The sequence below is a fragment of the Anopheles coustani genome, chromosome 2 (genome assembly GCF_943734705.1).
Source record: "Anopheles coustani chromosome 2, idAnoCousDA_361_x.2, whole genome shotgun sequence".
Lineage (NCBI taxonomy): Eukaryota > Metazoa > Arthropoda > Insecta > Diptera > Culicidae > Anopheles > Anopheles coustani.
This window is the reverse complement of record NC_071289.1, coordinates 51,885,241-51,907,895: the sequence shown is the minus strand read 5'-3', so window position 1 is coordinate 51,907,895 and position 22,655 is coordinate 51,885,241. Positions and strand designations below refer to the sequence as shown.

The window sequence follows — 22,655 nt, the reverse complement described above, 5'->3', positions numbered from 1 at the left end:
ACGAAAGGGTATTTTCATCTTTTTCTATCATATAAAACAATCACGTGACCATATCGTGGGAAGTAGTAAGTTTTGCGAAACACATGCGATAAGAAGCATTCTGGTGGTCGTGATCCCGCAATTATGAATCTAGCAGGTGAACACTGGTTGCCGGACACATTTCTCTATGGCGATGACAATTTCTATGCGCTAAAAATAAATGTGTGGGGTGACTTCGAGTGTTGGTTAGTTTCCATCCCAAATGTGTAAGTTTTTTCATCAAACGCTCACTTTATTGTGACCGCTGGGTATGTTGTACACGATCGCCTCGCTTTTATTGCGTAATCGGCAGGTACTACGCTGATGCAGTTACGATGCACTTTGTAAATACATATCGCTGTTCCTATGCAGTGAGGTTGCAAACGGTTCCTGTTATCATGATTTTTATCAGAACGATCATATTATATAATTGCTAAGTTGATTATTATCACTTGATGGTGTCTTTTATCGTTTTTTTTTTAACCTTTCGTCCACAGGTCTACAAGATCAACCACCAGGTCCGTTATGAGCGCAATTCGTGCAAATGGAATCAGGTATGCGGCATACGTTTTCTCGGTAATCCAAAGTGGTCAAAGATATATTTTCAACTCAATTTTCAAGACGTTTTTTATTTATTTAATGTGTTGAATATAGAACATGATAGAAAAGAGAGGATAACATTACAAATTTTGATCGATATATTGAAATGCATTGCGAGTCTTTTTGTGTATAAGTCTAAAAGTAGATGTCACATTTTCGAGGTATAAAAAAGGAAAACGTTGTCTAATCGTAACACGTAGCGAGTCTTTGGTTGCCGTTGGAAAAATTTAACTTCACCATCGAATAAGAGCGACGAGTGGCACGAAAACCATCAGCCATAGAGAAGAATCGCGTGTCATGAGGGCGCCACTTCGTAGGAACGGAGCAATCGAGGCCGTCGACATGTAGTACACGCCGGATGGCTTCGAAGAACGCCAGACAAGGCCCCCGATGGCTGTTCGGCTGGTGGAACAGTTAGGTCCGAGGTTCGTTAGATCGTCGCAGCGGCCCGCATAGTAATTGCGATTCTTCAGCGACTCCTTGAAGAAGTCCACCGCCCGTGCATGACTGCAGGTGAAGCTGATCCCGCATCCCGGCTGAGTTACGCCGCCGTTTGGGTAGAAGTCGGCCTGCCCGATGTTCGCGTAGAACCCGAGAGCCTTCCCATTTGTGTGAATGATCTCCACGTACTTCGCGTCATCGGGCGACAGCCGCTCGTCCGGCTTCTTCACCCGGAACAGCGGGGACGCCGGATCGAGCCCAACGATGTAGGCGATCTTTCCGCTGCGGACCCGTTGGGCAGTGATGCCGGCAATGTGCGCCCCGAGACTGTGGCCGATGATTCCTACCCGGTTAATGTCCAGCCCGTACCCGGACACGAGATTGTCGATCAGTGCGGCCACGACGTCCGCCACCTTGGGCACGCGGTACCGGGCGACCGGGTAGAGCAGCGTGCTGGCCCCCTTCTCCCAGTCGACCGCAATCACATTCTTGTTGTCCTGCTCGAGCAGTGCCTTCGCTAGCGGGCCGATCACTTCCGACTCCGAGCTTCCGAGCCAACCGTGCACGAGGATGGCCGTCGGCAGGTCCAGCCGGAAGCCAACACTGACGAGTGTATCCACTCCGTCCAAGCTGAACTCGTACCGCACTCCGGTCATGTTTGCCCGGTAGAGGAAGAACCGCACATACTTGGTGGCCTCGAAGTTTGTGGCGTTCTTCCTGTACTCCTGTACGTCCATACGCGACATTACCTGGAATTCGCCCGCTTTGTCCGGAATCTGCACCAATGGGATCGGTTCCCCAGCCTCGTTCAGACGCTTTACGACAATCGGCGGGACATGCGAGTCCCCATCGTTGTCCTGCTCGTACTCCATGTCATCCAGGTCATCGGGACTGGCGATCGGTACGGGATTCTGTGCGCTAGGCAGACCTGCGGGTGAACGTTGGCCAACAGGAGGTAGTCACATCACAGAACTTCCGGAACAACGCTTCATAGCACACAACGCACACTCGCCGTAGACTTACCATTCACCACCAGCGCTGCCGTCAGTACAAAAAGCAATGCAAAGTTCATCTCGATGACTGTAAAATCACGCTTTTTCACCCGTACAACGATTTGCAAACACCATACACACCGTGGAACGGGACGGGCGATCGCGAGGATCAGAAGAGGGTAACACCAGATGAACCGTTTCGATCGCGGTTCACGAGACGACTGACTCGCCGACGCTAGAGCGTACTTTTGGTATGTGTTTTCTGCCCACAGATGTTGGGATGAACGGATAAGTTTGCCGGGGAAGTAGAACAGAGCTCGCTGTCCTCTTTTCAATAGATTATTTTACAACGTGGTAAATGGGGATTTAAAAGAGTTTTTCTAATTCGGGAGCGCCCGAATCCCATCTTTCCTAAATTTCTTAAACTTTATCTTATCTATTGACATTGCACTTTGGTAAAGCTAGATGCACTTGCTAGTTTATGTATTTAATTGTCCTTTCTTTAACATTTCAAATTTCAACCATTCACAAACATTGCACAGTGAATAAAAGGAATCTCTCGAAATGCACAACGCTTACGATGAATGTTTAACGCAACTTATCAATTCATACAATGCTCTGTATGAAGGAACAGTGAGACGGAGACTTTAATCGCTTCGTTTTTCCCTCTTCCCTTTGCCAAGACGGGCTGCCCTGTGAGAGAGTTGTGATCTCTCGTTTGTCCGATCGTCTTGTGCAGCTTCACACTAGCTGGCACACTTGAAAAGAAGGGAAGAAATAAAGATGCGTGATAGCGATGCCCCTCAGGGCGCAAAGATCGCATGAAGTGACGATAGCGGACTTCCATCATGTTAATGACGTAGGAGAATGCCGTTCATCAGCGAGCAGCCACAGGTAGAGACAGTTTCTTGAGGCTGTACGCAGCTTCCAGCGTACACATCGGTCGTGTAGTTGTAACATTTTTCATTGGGTTTTTCTATCAAAATAGCTATCATATTGCTTCCTATGCGGTAAATGAAGCAGCAGATAATGAAGGATATATTTGAAATGTATTTCAGTTATACTCGGCTCGGGTACCGTATGGATGTTCCTTATCCAGGCAAGATTTTCTGTTGAATAAACAGAACTGAACCAAAAATGTAGCAGTGAAGTACCCGTCCTTGTACCCAGGCTGGCTCGTAATATGATTTTTAGTTTTTATTTACCCACTGAATTCAAGTATTTCTCCCTTTGCTTTTCTGTTTTCTTCTGTGGTGCGCTGCGCCACGTGTGGCCCGCATCCGAAATACCGACCAACGCTGATGAAACGTATCCTGAGTTTCAGTCCATCCCTTTTACTGGCAATTAACGCAGTACTGAAAGACGTACAGGGATATCCATTGAAATTTATTTAAGTTTTCATTTAAGGAAAAGTGTTTCGATTTAGCATTGACAAGCTGTAAATTTTGAGCAATAATACTAACTATCATAAAGTATTTCTCAGTTCCAGACTCAAACATTTCGAGTGCAGCTCATTCTTCTCAGTGGTGCATCACTGTGAGCCAAAATGATTTAGGTACTTTTCAATCAAGGAGGTGAATGAACGTTTAAATTGGGTTAAACTGTTAATTATTGTGAAGGGGATCGATGACATACGACTTGCATCTGTAAATCATGATCAAATCAAGGCATTGGCTTGTATTGGAATGCCACCCCATTTCATCAGCTAACCGCGATCACCATTACGACCACTTCAAAACGAAATGGCACCTTTTACTATTAAAATTAATGCAACGATGCATTGCGTAGTTGAGCAGGGAAATGTTTAGATATTGGTTGCTTGGTGGTCATTCTCTTTCTTGAATACGCCTATTATTCGTACCACTTACACCCATAACGGTCAACGGTCGTGATCACTCAATTTGTTATCTCGGACTACGGCGCTATGATTGAGGAAATGTGATTGTAGCATGCTTTCGAACATGATAAGCCCTATATGTATCTGTTTACACTCAACACAAGAAAGGCTCCCAATGGCTGACGACTAATCGGAATGTTCGGAAAACTTCGTGTATTGTGTGTAAGGTGATGAATTTCCGGAAACCAAATGTTTATGTAAAGCAGGGGCCGGCAACGTCCGGGAAAAATAAGCAGGAAGTTATGAAGTTTAAATACTAAATTGAAAGTAATAAAAAGAACGGAAATATTTCCAAATATTATTACGTTACTACGTAATATTAATTAAACTTACCGCAGCTCTTATTAAATCACACATAACTTTGATTAAACTAAAACATAAATGATATAAATAATGGTTAAATAATGATTATATACCACTTTATATTAAAAATATTCTTCGTTTCAGCTAACTTATCTGAGACTTCAGACATTTTCATAATCTAGCCCTTCTTTGTGAATTGTATGTCTACCCCTGACATAAGTCCACGTAGATGGTTTTGGGTATAATCTGGCATTCTCAGCATTCCCTCAGCTCTTGTCAAAACGCATAGAGATATCGTCATTTCTAGAGAATTTACAGATAAGTCGGGTAAGATAAATATTTTTTTTTAATCTATTTTCGATTTTCTTTTAGAGGTTGGAACTACCCGATTGTTTTTTAGAGGTTGGAACTACCAACATCTTGTAAAGCCAAGCGTGCGTAAAGTTGTAATCCTAAAATAATCTTTGCTACAATTCAAATCAGTTTTACATATTTTTTCAGTCACTGGCTTTCAGCTTTCGATTACTGTTATTTATTTTTTTTAAATAGCGAAAATAATGTTTCGTCCACTCGACAGCTGAAAACAGTATGAAAATGACAAATCGCATGCTGAGTAATCTTCAGCTGGTTTTCTAGTTGGTAAGAGCTTATTTCTAATAAGCGTTGTGGATCGTGAAATGAATCATCTTGGAGGACCAAAAACAAGTTGAATCACTGGAACGGCGGGATAAATATTGTTTATACGCTAAATATATTCTATGAAGCGATAACAAAAACCGAGAAAAAGAAACAGAACAATAAACGGAACTGATTTCAGTATTGTTATTTGTTGAGATCGTTCGAACGGTTTTTTAAGATTCTCGACAACGTTTTCTAGTAGAAAGTAACACCGTGAAATGTTTTTATTTTAAAGTGCATTTTGTAGCATGGTAATGATATCGCCCTCAAGATTGCCTTCACTACCTGTAAAGAGTACAAGGCCCGCGAGACCCTCTTCCCCTTGGGAACATGTGGCCCAACGCTACGATTATACCACCCAATGCGGCCTGCGTTAAAGAAAGTTTGAAGACCCCTGCATTAAACGATGATTTAATGTTTTAAAAATAATACAAAACCCTTTTGAATCGAGTATCAATTTTCATAATAGAAAAGTGACATAAAAAGTGGCATTACACAAAATATTTAATTTTTTTTCATTAAGCTTTCTTAAATAGTTATATTAAGAGTTATTATTTACCTGATTTTAATTGCTCACATTTGTCTTCTTCTAAATGATAAAAATAAGGTCTTTTACCGTGGCATTTTTGTGAAATTGACAAAAAACGGCACTTGTTACATACGCCCGTTTAAAATCCCGGTGAATGCCTGAATCTACTTCGTCAGATATCGAATATCTTAATTGATGCTTAAAAATATATTCAGATATTAATAGAAATTCACACAAAAACACCCCTCCTACAAACATTAATTTTCAATCATGAAGTTAATTGTGTAACTTTTTTCTGGTAATGTGGTATTTGCTTTTTTAAACTCTTTCGCTTGGGGCGAATAGACCCTTTCAAGTAGACGTTGTAAAACATAATCAAACATTTGTATAAAAAAGCATTAAAAGTGTTTTACACGAGGGTTAAATTTCTCATCTTTTTATTTATTTATTTCTTCGTGCTCTCTCGATAAAAAAGTAAATGTTAGGTTGGCTAGTAGAATAGCTTCATCATAACTAGTTTCACGCTATTGATATTTGAATTAATGTTCAGTCATGTGTTCCATTGGATTCATTTCTTTAGCTAGCTAAATAAACTAATGTATGTCAAAAAGTACTTCCAAGTTTATTCCAATTTTGTACAATTACAACTTAAAACCTATTACAGAAATCGATCATTTTTGGGTCATTATGAGAAATACTTCAGGACTCTTCTTCGTACCCGATCCGGTTATTAATGCTTCACGAAGGACATGACAGTCGACTTGATGATATGCAGGCATTCCTTGAGCTGCTCCTCATTGATCGTTAAGGGTGGTGCGAAGCGTATGATATCTCCGTGAGTCGGTTTCGCAATGAGCCCATTCTCCTTCAACCGAACGCAAACATCCCAGGCGTCAAAGTTCGGATTGATAACGATGGCATTGAGCAGTCCTTTGCCGCGTACGATCGACACGACGTCCTTTGGCAACTCGCGTAGAGAACTTCTCAGCAGCTGACCCATTTTCTCCGCGTTCTCGGCCAGTTTTTCATCTACGAGAACCTGTAGTGCCGCCATGGCCACCTTGCAGCCCAACGGATTTCCTCCGTACGTAGAGCCATGCTCGCCGGGTTGAATGCACAGCATTACCGGATCGTTTGCCAGTACGGCCGAGACGGGATACACACCACCCGAGAGGGCCTTGCCGAGGATCAGAATATCCGGTCGAGCGTTCTCGTGGTCAACGGCGAGCATGCGCCCGCTGCGGGCCAGCCCCGTCTGCACTTCGTCCGCGATGAAAAGCACGTTGTACTTGGTGCAGAGGTCACGCACCGCGCTCAGGTAACCCTCGTCCGGAACGACCACACCGGCCTCACCCTGGATCGGTTCCACCATGAACGCACACACATTCGGATCCTGCAGCGCTTTCTCCAGTGCGACCGTGTCGTTGTATGGGACAAGTTCGAATCCGGGCATGAACGGGCCGAAGCCACCGTAGCTGGACGGATCGTTCGACGACGAGACGGCAGCCAGCGTGCGGCCCCAGAAGTTGCCCTCGGCGAAGATGATCTTTGCCTTGTTTTCCTGGATCTTCTTCACCTTGTAGCCCCATTTGCGAGCCAGCTTACAGGCCGTTTCGCCACCCTCGACACCCGTGTTCATCGGAAGAACTTTATCGTACCCGAACAGACCGGTAATGTACTCCTCGTACTCACCAAGAACATTGGAGTAGAAAGCCCTAGCAGAGGCAAGAATAAACAGCTTAGCGTTTATTTAAAAATATTAAACCAAACACCACCATCCAAAACGTACCTGGAGGTAAGTGTCAACACCTGCGCCTGGTCGACCAATGCCTTGACAATTTTCGGATGGCAGTGGCCCTGGTTAACGGCCGAGTAAGCACTGAGAAAATCGTAGTACCGCTTGCCTTCGACGTCCCACACGTAAACTCCTTCGCCTCGTGCCAGCGCCACCGGAAGTGGGTGGTAGTTGTGTGCTCCAAATTTGTCCTCACGATCGAACACGGCCTGCGATTGGGGTTCCGCTTTAACCTGTGGAGCTGCATGTCCGAACCCGTTCTGTGGCAAATCGTTCATTTTCGCTGCAAAAATGAAAAATAGCCCAAATCGGAACATGTTAATTAGTAATGAATATTTTTAATTTCTTTTAGTTTCACATTCTAAAATTGTACCAGGACAATATTGCAACATTTCAGTGTAAGTCACGTTTAAAAGTAATGCACAAAGTGTGACTTTATGTTGCAGTTTCTTTTTCCAGTACACATATAATCTGTATATAATCGTATATTTTGGTTAACATTATGAGGCTGCCTATTATTGCAAAATTTTAATGATCATTGTCAGTATCATCGTAGTTTATTTAGGTGGAGTTATTTTTGTTTGCAATAAACGAGTTGCAGATTCCACTTTCATTAAATGATTTAACATCTACTCAAATCTCTAATTTTCTACAAAATGTTCTTACAAACGGTTTTTTCAAAAAAAAACTTAAACAGATAGAAATACATTAACGTTTGTGTTAAAAACTAGACAAATTTTAACGACTTTTAATCCAAAAAACGGAAAACGCTAACAACTTTCTGTTGATAGCAAAATAAAGAGTAGCATTTCCTTTATGAATTAAAAAGTTGAAATTGAATTCCCAGTGGCCAAAACATTGAACCAACTAAATTTGATTATATGTTGGAACTTCTAGCTTTATCGTGGAACGATCTTGTTTGATGTTGTGAATTGTCCTGTCCGCCGAACTCAGCTGTTTTGAATTCTTGACTATTTGGTCACCTATGGAGAAAGGTTAAAAACCATTTGGAAGCCTTGGTCCGGCCAAGGGGCGTGCTGCGGGACTCCAAATTACAACAGAGGTCGTAACGACGTAGTAGAAGGAAAAATGGCTTAAACGCTTCAACTGGCCTTATAGCTAAGTTATACTTCGAAAAGATACAGTTATGTTATACAGACATGTCGATCGAGCTCAATTCCTCCAACAAAACGGCACGAAGCACCTGTCGAACATGTTTTCGGACAATTGCGACAACGTGACCATCATGGATGTCGCAGCTTATCTGAAGCTAGACGGCGACGAATGGTAAAAAAACCTAATACCTTATGTTCAGCTTTTGTACAGCTTTTGAAGCATATTACAATATATTTCAAATGTTTTTGGGTACTAAACCAAACTCTCATAGAACGCTATATCAGCACAAAGTCACTGTTCTCTCTGTCAAGTTTTCAGACGTATGGAGAAGTATACAGTTTGCCCTGCCTTCCAGAATTTAGCAACTTTATCAGAAAAAATCATAAAGAGTACGTTCCAGTGGTTTGGACATACCTGGCCACAGTAAATCATGCCCAATGATCATAGGAGCAGTTGAACCGGTCAAATATCTACTACATATTTTAGCTTTTTTTTATGTATGGATTTCTATGTACACCTAAAACTCGACCAATATAGAACCGTCGCTTCTGAAACTTTTCACACATTAAGTTTAAGTACTGCAGATGTTGTTGAAGGTTTGTTTGATCACTATTTTTTGATAAAATCATCTAAATTTTACAATTTAAACTCAGTTTTACTAACCCAAACAAAACAAGCATGTAAACAAATGTCAAGGTGTATCTACCATAGTTACACTAAGGTTTATACATCGCGGGGAAATTGATGAAATATCAAAAATTTGAAATATGTCGTTATTGTAACTATTAAATTCAAACATATCTTTCAAGTATTAGTTAAAACCATAATTCTTTTCTCAATTCCTTCTTCACCGCGCAACGCCGGGGCGTCAAGCTAGTAATTAATATACTCAGCACTGCTTACTCTTCTCATGCCTCTCGACTACAACCAATAAGAAAAAAAAACATTCAAAACTCTCAAAGGCAGGTCCTATTCCAACATTTTAAAGCCCAAACGAAGTAGCATTTGGTCATGAGTGGCTAAAGTTTCGGCCAAGTACCGTAAGACCGCCTTACTGACCGTCGGAATATTTTTTGAAAGTACTAAAGTGTAGTAACTTTACAATAAAATTTACCCCATGCAATTGCTTGGTTAACTTTTTTCGTATTGCCGAAGAAAATTTGTCTATTCTTTTAATGCAAACGTTATTAATTTATGTAACAACATTTCGAAATTTAAAACAATTACTCAAAAAAGTTAAATTTATATCTTTAATATAAATTGGGAAATAAAGGATCAGTACAAAGAAACAGCTGTGAAATTGAAAACATGTTTAAAGAGTCTATAATACTGCAATGCGATACGCAAATCCAATACAACACAATACATTAAACGCGTTGCACTACTAGACTAGTATATTCAGTAGAAAATACATGTAATAGATGACGTCGTTCGTTCGTTCGCGATTTGATCGTTAGATTTGACATGTGCATAAAATGGTATTTTTTATAAAATAATATGGGAGATTACATTTTGCTGGTAAACATCTACTCTTAGCTCTCTTCACATCAGAGAATTTTATACTTTTGAGGCTGATAAAAATATCTAGTAGCTAAAGCTTTTCAAGTTCCACTTGAAACCGGTCTGCTATCGATATTCTTCTCAGTAAAATTGCGATAATCACACAAACAAGCTCCTCAGAAAACAAAACCGTAGGCACTTCAATGTCTGCAGCTAGCCGCAATTTGTACCTGTATTTTTTTGTAATTCTATATTTAAAGCACTTCATTTCCACTCATACTTATTCAAAACTGCCTGATTTTCAATTGATGATACTAAAAATAGGATGTTTGTGACAACTATTCTTAAAAATGGAATTATTTTACCAAGTTAAAAGTCGTTTACTTAGCACGAAGTTCGCGATACGAATGATTAGTAGCACGAGACTGCGCTTCTTCACACGATGCACTTCCTAGGGCAAATCAGTTAGTGTACAAGATTGTTGCCTGCCATGCGACTAGTACTAAGCTAGTGGCATTTAGGCAATGTGCGTAAACGCTATGGTTACGTTAAAATGCGCAAATGTATTTGTTGACCACAGCCTCTCAATTGAGTCTAGCACAGAACAAAATGACAATGCGCGGAATAATTTGCGCATCACTTTTTTTCTGGCCACTGACGTTGCACTACCTTGGGAAGCTGTGTGTACAGGCAGACAGACAGAAAGCAGGGGAAGGTAAGGCAACACGTATCTTGACAAAAACCAATTTTAACATTGTATCGCCCGGGGGATTCCCAAATTTATCATCGTTCTCATGCCGCATCTTTTGTTCTGTAAATTCGCGTGCTGTTTGTTCATGCTCTCTTTCTTTCCCAAGCGTATGGGAAATGGAACAATCACAAATAATATATACGCCAACTGACCATCATTTAATCAAAAATATTCCAAATTTTTTGGGAAAACATAATTTTTCCTTCGGTTCTAGATCAAAAACTATACAAACATGTAAAAAACTAGTGTGGCAATTTTTTGAGCCATTTTCTCGACTTGGCAGGACTGGGAAGGGGTTATTAAAGTATTAAAATTATTATTCATCAATTATTAAAATGTAAACTTTGCAATAAAAGCGCGAGAGCTGTCATCTCTCCAACATGGTGATTTGCTTATCAATGAGTACGTTTTTATGTCTCTACTGTGGAGACTCCGGACGACAGGGTGTTAAGAGAACCACTTAAAATGTGTACAGTTCCCCTTTCCACCATAAAAACAATCCCATTAATGGGCAGGCATGGCCAAGATGTTCGTTACTCTAAGAAAAAAAAAGATGATAAAAATGCCTGCAAAATATAAACAAAAAATTTTGAATAACAGAATTATTTCATATTTTTTCTCGCAACAATTTTCTCAAAGCGGTACATATTGCACTATTGTCTCCTATTGTCGCTTGGTTTCAGTGAATCTGTCGATCTACTACGGTTATAAATAAACCGCCGGTGGAGACAGACAACTTTTTGCCAACTACCGATAAGAGCAGCCCGCAGATATCCATTCGGGCCAGACAATTAAGATCAGTTATTGATCATTGTAATAATACGATAAACAAATTAATTTCTTCTCATCTTCGTTGACTTTAAGAACTCTTAGATCTGATTGGAAAGGTTTTCTAGAATTTGTCCCTGTACGCCTGTACATATTAATCGAAGTAATGAATTGGATTCAATAATAACATTTTACATTACACTAAGGTGGTGCGAGGTGTAAACTAAGAAGTAGTTAGCAAGAATATGTAACACTATTCATTTGACAACGAACGCATGACGCCTTTTAGAGCAGGAAGCCGGTAAAATATTTGAACATTTCCAATATCATCATAAACTGTAATAAAATATTACGTGGTATTAATGTCAAACAAATTCAAGGATCGATTTACGCATTTGTTTTATAACACCTAAAATAAAACGGAGCCTGTAATCTAGACTCCTCTGGAAAAGTTTTCTGATCTGTGCTTTACATCGTCATCATATAACTAAAGACGTCAAACGGATTAGAACCATATCTCCGTCTGTAGACCCCAATATACATACATTCCAGTTCGGAAAGGTCCACCAAAGGGTCAGTAAAGAATTGGGAACTTTCCTACGCAAAAGATTTCGAGTGCGAGATTGATAGGAGCAGTTTGGGCTGAATTCCTCACCGACGTACGACATGTGCCGCGGTCAACGGCCAGACTGATTTTTGGTGATAGCAAATTGCTGCTTGCGTATTGTTTCTACCCCGCGGTACCAAAATGTCGCGTGCAGTCTGGACTGGATGGTATAATTGAGTCGCCGCAAAAATAAAGTGGAACTGGTATGCTGCCCGTCTATTGACCATCGTTGAAGCGCCTTTTTAAACACTGATAAGAGCTATTCGAATATGGATTCGCAGGGGTCCTGCGTTGATAACGGCTCAACCTTGCAAGATTAATCAAGGCTGTTTACGAAAGGGGAAAATATTGTTGCGCACTGCGAATGCTATTTAGGGAAAACAAAGAAATTGAGTTCAAGTTTAGAAAACACTCGTAACAGTGCCAACTTGCCCGTTTCTAACATTATTATTATTCTGATTATTTTTAAGTATTTAAAAAGAAAGTCTAGAAAGTTTAGCTTATTTCCTATTTGTTAACTTAATTACTTCACACAATTGATAAAATAGTAAATAAATAAATACTTCACACAATGACGAGTACCTATCAATTTTCTTACTTGACCAAGAATTCACTACACATGAAATATTTGATACGAGTAGTCAGCCATCGAGTAGTTTTCTTTTTAAAGTTCAGTATTATACATTTATATATATATTTTTTTCATTTAAGAAAATAACGTACTTGATCATTATCGTATCAAATCCTGTCGGCCATCGAGTAGTTTTCTTTTAAAATTTCAGTATTATACATTTACATGTTTCACATTAAAAAAAAAATAACCTACTTGATGAGAATTTCTTGTGGATATCTTTATAAGAACTTTTTTTGATCGTTTGAAATTCGTTCTACCATTTCCTTTAACCCATTCCATGGCTTCTTTCGTGAGTTATACCAATTGGTTAAATAGAGCATCAACTATAGCAAAAAAAAGTGCTGCTGGCGTAGATAAAAATATGAAAACTCCAGCATAAAATTAAAAAAGGACTTGTCACATCATCCAGTCATCAACAAAGTCAAAACAATTGCCCCAGTATACACACATTTAAGAAACCCGCGTTACCACCGGTTTAATATTTAATTTTTTTTAAAGCAGTTGGTGGTTAGTTTGGAGAAATGTTTCTCTCGTTCTTCATCATTTTTTTTAATGTCTAATCAAACCGGTTTATCGAACAAGTTTTATTTTTCTCATACAACACACACACACAAAACCAACACTGGCACAAGGTGATCTTTAATAAACGGCAACACTTACCAAATTCATTGCTGCGGCGCACGAGCAGTTGCTGATCATTCGATCGCAAGGGAACACTTTGATGGAAAGTGGCAGCGCTTTGCGTGGAGAACAGTGGCATCAACACTTTATCCAACTGCTTCATGAGCATTTCAGATCGAACCACCTGGCGGAACATGATGTTCAGTGTTTTCAGATACGTTCCTGCAAGAATTGATCACTGTACGTCACAAATCGGCCTCTGGTTGAATGCGTAGCGCTTCCAGTCACAATACAACCGAACGGCTTCACTTCTCGATTGCTACTAATCGTCGGGCACCGGCCGCTCCCACTCCATATATATATATATATATAGACATCTGCAGAAGTCTGCCGACACACATTGAAATGTGCGAGTACGGGCCCCCTGAAATCTCGTGCGCCACCGTCATTATCAGTTCTCAGCAATAGGTGATGGATCGCGCTTCTTGCAAAAAGGGGTTGCCGCACATTATCGCTCCGTCCGATAAGTTGATTGATTTTGGCGGAACGGCTTAAATTGCACTAAGCATCCCGGATACTGATGAGCAATAGGCAGCCAGCCAGAGACTGTTACCTCTACCGCCTATGCTCTACCTGTTGCCCAGGTTTCGGCACAACGCGCGGGTCGTTTCGGGTGTTTTTGGTAGCGGTCACTGTTGTTGCCTAGCTACCGTACCTGGTGTATCCTGATAAGATGGGCCTATCAAACAACGGCACAGATGATTGTCTGACGCATGGCGACAATCTAGCTCACTAACCTCTGATAAGCTATCGCAATGTAAACTTTCCACAAGCCATTATTCTATTCTATTCGTGTGCACTCGTGATTAATCTGTGTTCGAGACCAAGAATAAGCACATGTTTTTGGGAGATGGATCATCCAGGTTAAAATCCATAACAATTTGAATACTTTTTTTTATTTTCAATTTTTTGTAAGGAAACCTTTTCTATGATAGAGCATACTAGAATGCAACAACAAATTGGAATCAACAGTGTGGGCTCTCGTCCTCGGTCTGGGAATTCCCAATTTAATGTGTTACTGAATTAGTTTTCTTTTAAACAATACACATTCTACTCCTATGGTACTTCCACGGAGAAAAAAGCCAAACACCATTTCCGTGCTAGGAAAATATGGCATTGATTGATTGTTCTAACTTTCATTCTTTGTTTAGGTTAACCACTTCGGTATTGTTTTGATGTTAGATATCACCATAACAATAATTCAGTTACCTAAGAACAAACAAATGGATATAAATTGTTACCTCCGATAATTGTTCCGACGTGAACTCATGATAAGCTAGATATCCTATTGGGAAGAGGCGATCGGAAGAAAAAACAATTAGAATTTTAATTGAATTTTTAATTTTAATGTTTCAATGTATTGTTTTACAAATTGAACTTTTGTAACTATCTGGAGGAAAAGATCGTGATCATTCGGCATCTAGGAAAGTTGTAACATGGATAAGCTTAATAATCGGTATTTACAATTTATATTAGTAAAGCAAACGTAAATAAGAAAAAAAAACACATTTGTATTCCACGCTAACAATAGTACGGGTTAATAGTAGACACATTTAACAGTATCGTAACGCGAAACTTAATTCGTCTACTGATATTAAAAGGAAGTAAAAATAACAACTATAATAAAAATAATATTGCATTGCTTTCGTTTTCTCCTTCAAGGCGCCGCTACCGACACGCTGCTCTTATTTAACCGTATGAAAACTTTACTACTAAGGTACTTTACGATTCTACGGGACATACAAGGGTCCCTTGCCTAATTAAATAACTTCTCCAGTATTTTTATGCAAGTAGCTTTTCTCATCGAGTTTAATCGTGCGCTGAATAGTTACAGTTTGCAGAAAAACTTGTTTGATAGATGGATTGGTGGTTTGTTTTATATAAACTTCCGTCAAACCAAAATGTGGACGTGTCTTGGGTTTTTACTTTTGCTGCCTAAACTTAACTTCCTACTCTAATAGAGTGCAAAAGATACCGATGAGTTTGATTGCGCAATTCAGACGAAATAGATGTAGGAATACAGGTAGCTCAACCAAGATGATTTCTTTTTCGGCGTACATTCTTCCGGTGTACAGTCGTTTGGTTCCGTTGTTGTCTCGCTTGGTTTGCTTTTCGTATCGATAAACAGTTGCTGACTTAATTTGGACTTTGCTCCTCCTGCTTCGAGAGCTGCATTCGTTGATCCAACCGAAGGATTATTGTTGGCTGTGAATAAGTGTTTAGGGAATAGATTAGTAATTTATTTTTGATACTAATATTAAGATATATGATTAAAAAAGTTAAAAAAGTTCCTTTTGTAGCTGTATAGAAGGCAGCATTCATATAAAAAACATATTAAATACTAAAACATAATAAGCTTGTCGTGATTTTTAAATGTACAAGGCATATTGAAAAAACACTATAGATTAACTGATTCTTTGAATTCCAATTGTTAGAAACACATGTTTTACATATCGTCGTGAAATAATGTATCATATCTTTTTTAACAGAGACCTTTTGGATTTCTTCCGCATCAATTTTGAAAGATTATATTTTTTTCTGGGTAGAAAAAGCAAGCAAGATTTTAAAAAAATAGTAGTAGCGACGCTACAACTGCTGATTGGTCATGGGCTGACCACGTTCGAGAAAAATAAATTTAAACTATAAAATTAAAATCTTCTTTGTTTTGCAATGATTAAACTAGAAAGTAGATTTTTCATTTATAATTAATTTTACACCACCTTTTCACATGATTCGACCTGACCCGAGACCTAATTTTAAGTTTTACTTGATTTTAAACAGCACATAGCGCCAAAACTTCAGTTTCTTTTCCACCACTGAAGTGAAGATTAGTAATTAATAGCCATTTGCATATAACGAATCAAAATGGAACATACGTACAGCAAAATCCGATGCCGTGTGCACAATTACAAGAGTGTCCAGCACCAATGATGCACGAAAGTCCAAGACAGTGAGCATGTAATGATCATGAGTGAAATGAGGAGAGAGAAAATTAGAATGTACTAAATATACGTATCATGGCAATCTGCAGTTAAACCTGGATAGTGACGGAAACTTATTTAATTAATTACTAGTATTGCTTGATGCTAGCAATTTTGTTTTATAAATATTCAGGAAATAACTGCTCAATGCTATAGCCACAAAAAATTGATTTTTTTAACAGTTAGTGCCTTTCTTCTATCAATTAATCTATTATTATTGATATATTATTAGTAAATCAAAGTGTTGGTCGTCAGTTAGAAAATCTCTCGAGGATCACCGAGGTATTCCCTCGATGGCGTGGGTTTCTAATAAAAGGTAAAGGGGGTAAAAATCTAATAAGCCCGTGGTAGGCTACATGATGATTAAGGAAAAAGTAGAAAAAAAGGAAGTGTATAATTTTGCGTTTATGTTACTTTCTTGATTAAATAGTATCAATTATTTTGAACTTCATCGATATAGCCCATTATTTGATCCTAAATAATGAACAAATTTGTTCTATATACTTCTCGGTATCAATTCTTTGTTAAAGCCTTGATCAAGCATGAAGATAGAATTACGTTTAAAAAGTACGAAAGAGCTTGAAGAACGTTCCTATGCTATCCCGGAATAACTGTACGATTAACAAGGGGGAACTAGAACACATTTGATGCAGACAATACTATTAACAAAAACATACAAACATGTGGAGAAGGGAATGATGGATGAATGGAAGAAAGTATACAAAGCTTTGTAAACTACCTTGCTGTAGACTAGATTCTTCCTCTTGCTTTTGTGCCTCCGTGAAATCCTCGGCACTATATCCGAGTAGCGTGTCGGGCGGATACTCAAACCCAGGATCCTTGTGTTTGTCCCAAAACTGAATAATGCGAGTTTCGTTCTGCTTTTTAGCTTTCGCATAATTCACCGTCGCCTGGTGTAGTTGCTGCAAGAAGTCGGGCATTTGCTTCTTGGCCACCCAGGTGGTAATGTACTTCGGTATCGATAGGCCAGGATTGTCAAAGTACGTCAGAACGAAGGAAACGCCAGGTTTGTTGAAGCTGGTAGTAGGTTTGATAACCATGTAGCTCCAGTACTCGTGCACACGCTGGGTATGCGCTTTCGTAGGACACTTTGGATGTTCCACGCTCTTGTTGACGATCATTATAACTCGACGGTTGCGATCAACGAAGAAGCGTCTATTGTAGACGTAGTCGCGGTTGGCAAATAACTTCTAAAATTGAAGACACATGTTTTTTGTTTATATAGCAGTGAGAGACTCATTTTGAAATATCTCCTTACCGGCCATAAAGCTTCCCAGTAGATAACGTGGCTGTTTGATCCCTTGACAGAATCCTCATCGATGACTTCCAGGTTGACTGCCGTATTGTCCCACTTTTTTCGATATTCTACATCGATCTGAACGTGGAGAAAATCTTCGGCCGTCACGTCGGGATACTCGACATACACTAAGAGTAAAACCATTGATAAAGTTACAGATTAGATCCATTCAACCCACCGCAAACCGGTAATTTTTCCGTTGAGCGTTTCGAACCTTTGTAAGCATAAAGTCCGGGCTTTATTTCCTGGCGCCAGGTTATCATGCGTTCCTGCTCAATGTACGGCTCCCAGGCAGTGTAGGCATTCTGCTCGACGGACAGCATTTCCGTTACGTTTCTCGGACAGCTGCAATAGCTTATTCCATCCACTCTGCTATCGAAAAGCCTCCGCTTTGCACATTGCTTGCAGAATATCGTTTCCGTCTGCAGACGCTCGAGAAACTGAAAATCGTCCAAATGTTCCTGCACCGAATCCAGCTCGATCCTTTCACGCTCCCAATCGAATGAAAGCAGTGCGGCCGATGAAACAATGAATCCCTTGGCGTGTCGCTGCACCTGCGGGAACAAAGTTGCAACGAAAAGACGAGAGAGAAGGGAATCAGCACCAACATGTGTGTGGGGGATGCCTCGGGTGTCTGCAAAGGCTTTTTTTATCGCTCTCTAAAAATAAACAAGATCAACCACAATCTTTTGCGAACAAAATGAACACGCAATTCGTCGATTGCGATGGGGCTAACGATACCCTGTTATCTGCTTTCGGGGCGAAGGACCAAACTGAGACGTCTGATCTGTTATGTAAACGTATCCCCGAAGGCTTACCTGACCACGGACTCGCCTCAGCAATTCACGGAGCGCCCGTTCCTCCCAAATTTTAGCGTAGTGAGCAAATATCTGCTGGCTTCGCCGTAGTTGCTGTGCAAACAGGAATTCACACTGTGTTGCCCAGAGGCGAAGTATACTGGCGGACTGGTCTTTCACATTCTTCCGAAGATATTTATTGAAATTCCGCAGCGCCGGTGAACTGTTCGGGAATAGTTTCATTGCCATGCTGTAATTTTCGCGTTGGCGATTCTTGATGGATGTGCGTTTGAGGCGGCAGTCTCTCAGTGGCTTTCGGTTTTACACTTTAATTTTGCTTTTGCACTGCTACTGGCTGCCACTGTCGGGACGAACCATTTGAACACTTGCGGTCAGGCATGAATGAGCAATTGAACGAATTAAACGTAATTATACCGCAACAAGCATGTGGAGGTGTACTATTTTACACCGGTCGTCTTCACGATACTGATATACAACCACAAACGAGACGGTGAACGATAAGGCGAATAAAAGAAGTGTGTTTATTTCATTGCCGATCGAATAGGAAATCTTGTGATGCAACCTGCGGGTTTGCAGATTATTAAAATGACAGTTGCCAAAACATATGGTTGTGCCAAGGCGCCATAGTGCAGTAGGTTGCATACACCAGTGTCAGGGGTGAACCAATCTGGAACACGTCAGGATTTTTCGCATTTCGCATTTCGCAAGTCTCATTCAGTGGATGTAGATTAAGACTATTACAAATTATAAATAATATTTCTTGAGATTGGCCTTTTGCAGATTTATTTTTTAAGTTTATCTTTGGGTCAAATTGTTAAATTTAACCTTCAGATCTACAACCGCCTACCTGGGTAAGTTTTGCCCTTTTATTTTGCAATTACTTCGAATTGAACAGCTATATCGACTCGAAATTCCTGGAATGCCTCAAGCAACATGTTCTCTATCATTCTGCCGAAAACCGACCTTTTATTTTTATTCTAAGTATTTTTTTACACCATTTTTCTATTTATACCCCTTAAATCTACAACCGCCTACCCGGGTAAGTCATACGTTTTGTACGAGAGTTTATATTTTTCTGTACCAAGACCAACCACCAGTAGGTGAAAGGAGGTGCCTCTCTGGTTTTTCTTTTTATATTTATATTGAAAACAATCCAAATTTATCTAAGACACACTTTGAAAGACTGTTTTACTCCTCGAACTCCTCGAACAATTAGTAATGAGATAAACTCGAAGACGATGTACAAATATGCAAATTATGCTACATTTTGGACCACACAGCGGCAACGAAAGCATTCTAGGTGAACTTTCATAATTTTCTACACAAAATAATTATTTTTTAATTGCAAGAAAATCATGATGCAACGGCTTGAATTAAATACAAAAGAAACTGTTATCGTTTGAAACAAAACGATCGAATTTATGTATATGAGCTAAGTTTTAAAATGTTAAGGCTTAAATATTAGTTGTAACAAAGTATAATGAAGAATTTCCTCCAGATATGCCACTGTATTTACTGAGGAACATGAACATTTCCAAAAGGTAAAATTTAATAGAAAAATATTTCTACATCTTTGAAATTTCAATTTATAGTCAAAAATGTTGAAGGCACCAAGAAGTTACTTCACCAGAAACTTAAGAAGTATAAACAAACACAATAACTTATTGAAAATGTATGGTTTACAGAGTTGGCGATTGTAGATCCATGGGATAAAATATATTTGAATGAAAAAATTACTTACTTATCGAATTTTTAATATTATTATTTGAATGGGATGTGTTAGAAAACATTCTTAAGTATCATTACTGAAAATTTCAACTCACTACGGCATCTAGAACAAAAGATATTAGCTTTGAAGCACAGCAAAATGCAAACCCCCATACAAAACGTATGGCCTACCCGGGTAGGCGGTCGTATGTTAACGTAGGTATTTTTGGTCGTAGACCTGAAGGTTAAGGAAAATGTATATCACTTAGTTAACCTGCTACATTCGTAACTATGAACACCACTGACAAATACAACTTCACACTGTAAACAAATGCGACAAGCGTCAAACATTTAACTTCTGGATAACTAGCGGCAAGCAGTAAATCAAAAACTTAAATAATTCTATTAACGAGAGTACGGTCGATCAGCAATGGATAAAGAAAATTTGGAAAAGCCGGAGAAGGAACAATCCGTGGTGGCCGAATCCAACACCGACGTAGCACTTGCTTCAGAAGATAAGAAGAATGAGGAAGTGCCAGAAAATAGCAGCGGGACAGTGGCTAGCGGAAGTGGAGCAAAACCTAAACAATCACCCATTAAAAAGGTAACCAAGAAACGAAAGCGGCAGAAAATGCCTAAAGATGTGAATGCGCCAAAACATCCTTTGACTGGTAAGTGTTGACTGGTATCATTTGTGATATTTATCTACCTTCGCTAAAATGATCTTTGATATTGTAGGCTACGTCCGCTACATGAACGAGATCAGAGAGTCGGTGCGGCAGAAGAACCCAAACTTGACGCCAATCGAAGTTACAAAAATACTGGCGGAAGAGTGGTCGAAGCTTTCGGAGGAGAAGAAAAAGCCCTACTTGGAAGCGGCCGAAGCGGATAAGGAGCGATACAACAAGGAAATTTCTGAATATAAATTAAGCAATGAAGCTAAAGCGCATGCTAAACCGAATGACACAGCGGCTAGTAAGCCTAACTTGGCTCCAAAGACACCCACTCCTACGGTACCCTATCTGAATGGGAAGGTAGAGCAAAAGGTAATTCGACGAGGAGATTATGATATTCCCATCTTCACAGAGGATTTCCTGGACCATAACAAAGTGGTCGACTCAGAATTACGTACACTGCGAAAGTCAAATATAGACTACGAGCAGCAAAATTCAGTTCTAGAAAAGCACGTAGAAAACATGGAAAATGGAGTACTCAAGTTGGAGAGTGAGACGAAAAATCTAGACGAGCGGAATGCGGTCTTAGAAAAGTATCTTTTGAAATTGAGAACTACTTTAGCCAACTCCTTGCAGGCATTACCTTTAGGTAGCGAGTGTCCAGGAGCAACGACAGAAAATATTGATCAGTATTTGGCGGATTTGCATCAAATGGCGGACTCCAGCACGCAAGGACATACATTGAACAAGGCAAAAGACATCATTCGTAAACTAGATCTCCACAACCTTACACTTTAAGCGATCTTAGAATAAGAATGTCCTAGTCCAATTGCGATGCAATGTTCTGGGCGGAATAAAGGTGTGTAATTGGAAGACTTCATGGCTTTTCTTGAGTGTTTCTAGGGTTTTATGGATTGTCGATTCCTTTCCTTTCAGTGAAATAGGACACTAAACTTGAGGTGCTAGATTTTACTCAACTGTTGCATAATGTATTTTCATTTTCACTGCCATGCTTAAGCAACGCTCACACATCTTAAGAAAAGTAGACTTCCATCTTCTCAGACTGGTATGTGCGTCTACTTCTTGCTGGGTTTGAGTGAGAAATACAGAATCAGAAGACCGATGGATGCGTAGGTAGCTTTGGCTACCTGAGAGAATGAAGAAATAATACTGATTAGTTAGGCGAAACAGATGACGAGCGAGATGTTGTTATGGACGTACATTAGCGCGGCCTCGCATGGTTTCGCCGTTGAAATAACGGGAAAGTCCGGTCAATTTGCTTTCATCACCTCCACCAGCCATTCTGAAACAGGTAAAGGAATGAATATGTATTGCTATATTTATCCAGAAATAGGAATAATGAGATGCTACTTACTTAATTTGAAGAGCGATTACGGTAGCTTACGACTGGAACAGTAAAGAAAAAGTCGGAATCGAAATGTCAAACTTCTGCGGTGCAGGTTATGTAATGTAGATTTTGTTCGTGTCGCGATTTTGTCTGTACCAAGCTAAAGACACACTAGGTTCAGTGAAGGCATTTTGGCCCATGTATGTAATTTTCGCACACTAGAAAGGAGATCAATTATTACACTGATTTCAAATAATGATGCGCCTTAACTTTTTTATAGTGTTAATATCGATCTATTCTAGTTATATACTAAATTTGGGGGCGATTGCATAAATATTTTTCGAGAAAATCGTAAAAACTACGAAGCTGTCGCTTTTTCAACAAATCATGCTGTAAGCAGATAGTTCGCCCACCTTGAGATATAAGCAACCACTGCGTAAACAATTCTGAAATAATGTTTTTCTTAAGCTTTGAGTGATTTTAGGAATTATGCAAACAT

The 22,655-nt window shown here is 39.7% G+C and overlaps 5 protein-coding genes across 7 annotated transcripts; 1 reads left to right on the top strand and 4 right to left on the bottom strand.

The window, feature by feature from the left end:
• Positions 1 to 851: 851 nt before the first annotated feature.
• Positions 852 to 2,131, bottom strand: LOC131264601 (phospholipase A1-like). Its single transcript, XM_058266876.1, has 2 exons — positions 2,083 to 2,131; positions 852 to 1,987 (listed from the first exon to the last, which is right to left on the bottom strand). Exons 1-2 carry the CDS (start codon positions 2,129 to 2,131, stop codon positions 852 to 854), a joined length of 1,185 nt encoding a protein of 394 aa, XP_058122859.1.
• Positions 2,132 to 6,089: 3,958 nt separating this feature from the next.
• LOC131267705 (ornithine aminotransferase, mitochondrial) lies at positions 6,090 to 13,583 on the bottom strand. Of its 2 annotated transcripts, none has more exons than XM_058270645.1 (3): positions 13,290 to 13,583; positions 7,248 to 7,536; positions 6,090 to 7,173 (listed from the first exon to the last, which is right to left on the bottom strand). In XM_058270645.1, exons 1-3 carry the CDS (start codon positions 13,444 to 13,446, stop codon positions 6,189 to 6,191), a joined length of 1,431 nt encoding a protein of 476 aa, XP_058126628.1. In that variant the 5' UTR covers positions 13,447 to 13,583; the 3' UTR covers positions 6,090 to 6,188. The 2 variants fall into 2 exon arrangements, with proteins under 2 accessions (XP_058126628.1, XP_058126629.1); XM_058270646.1 differs by lacking the exon at positions 13,290 to 13,583 and adding an exon at positions 10,100 to 10,266.
• Positions 13,584 to 14,808: 1,225 nt separating this feature from the next.
• On the bottom strand, positions 14,809 to 18,972 carry LOC131262882 (stAR-related lipid transfer protein 7, mitochondrial). 2 transcript variants are annotated; one of them, XM_058264968.1, is made up of 6 exons: positions 18,428 to 18,972; positions 17,824 to 18,163; positions 17,571 to 17,737; positions 17,031 to 17,502; positions 16,031 to 16,126; positions 15,380 to 15,515 (listed from the first exon to the last, which is right to left on the bottom strand). In XM_058264968.1, the coding sequence occupies exons 1-5, from the start codon at positions 18,653 to 18,655 to the stop codon at positions 16,074 to 16,076; spliced, it is 1,260 nt and encodes a 419-aa protein (XP_058120951.1). In that variant the 5' UTR covers positions 18,656 to 18,972; the 3' UTR covers positions 15,380 to 15,515; positions 16,031 to 16,073. The 2 variants fall into 2 exon arrangements, with proteins under 2 accessions (XP_058120950.1, XP_058120951.1); XM_058264967.1 differs by lacking the exon at positions 16,031 to 16,126 and having other exon boundaries at positions 14,809 to 15,515.
• Positions 18,973 to 20,481: 1,509 nt separating this feature from the next.
• Positions 20,482 to 21,683, top strand: LOC131262803 (high mobility group protein 20A). Its single transcript, XM_058264880.1, has 2 exons — positions 20,482 to 20,805; positions 20,873 to 21,683. The coding sequence occupies exons 1-2, from the start codon at positions 20,565 to 20,567 to the stop codon at positions 21,604 to 21,606; spliced, it is 975 nt and encodes a 324-aa protein (XP_058120863.1). The 5' UTR covers positions 20,482 to 20,564; the 3' UTR covers positions 21,607 to 21,683.
• A 79-nt stretch (positions 21,684 to 21,762) lies between these two features.
• On the bottom strand, positions 21,763 to 22,262 carry LOC131262804 (ATP synthase membrane subunit K, mitochondrial-like). The gene is made up of 3 exons (XM_058264881.1): positions 22,184 to 22,262; positions 22,030 to 22,111; positions 21,763 to 21,956 (listed from the first exon to the last, which is right to left on the bottom strand). Exons 2-3 carry the CDS (start codon positions 22,108 to 22,110, stop codon positions 21,885 to 21,887), a joined length of 153 nt encoding a protein of 50 aa, XP_058120864.1. The 5' UTR covers position 22,111; positions 22,184 to 22,262; the 3' UTR covers positions 21,763 to 21,884.
• Between the last annotated feature and the right edge of the window lie 393 nt (positions 22,263 to 22,655).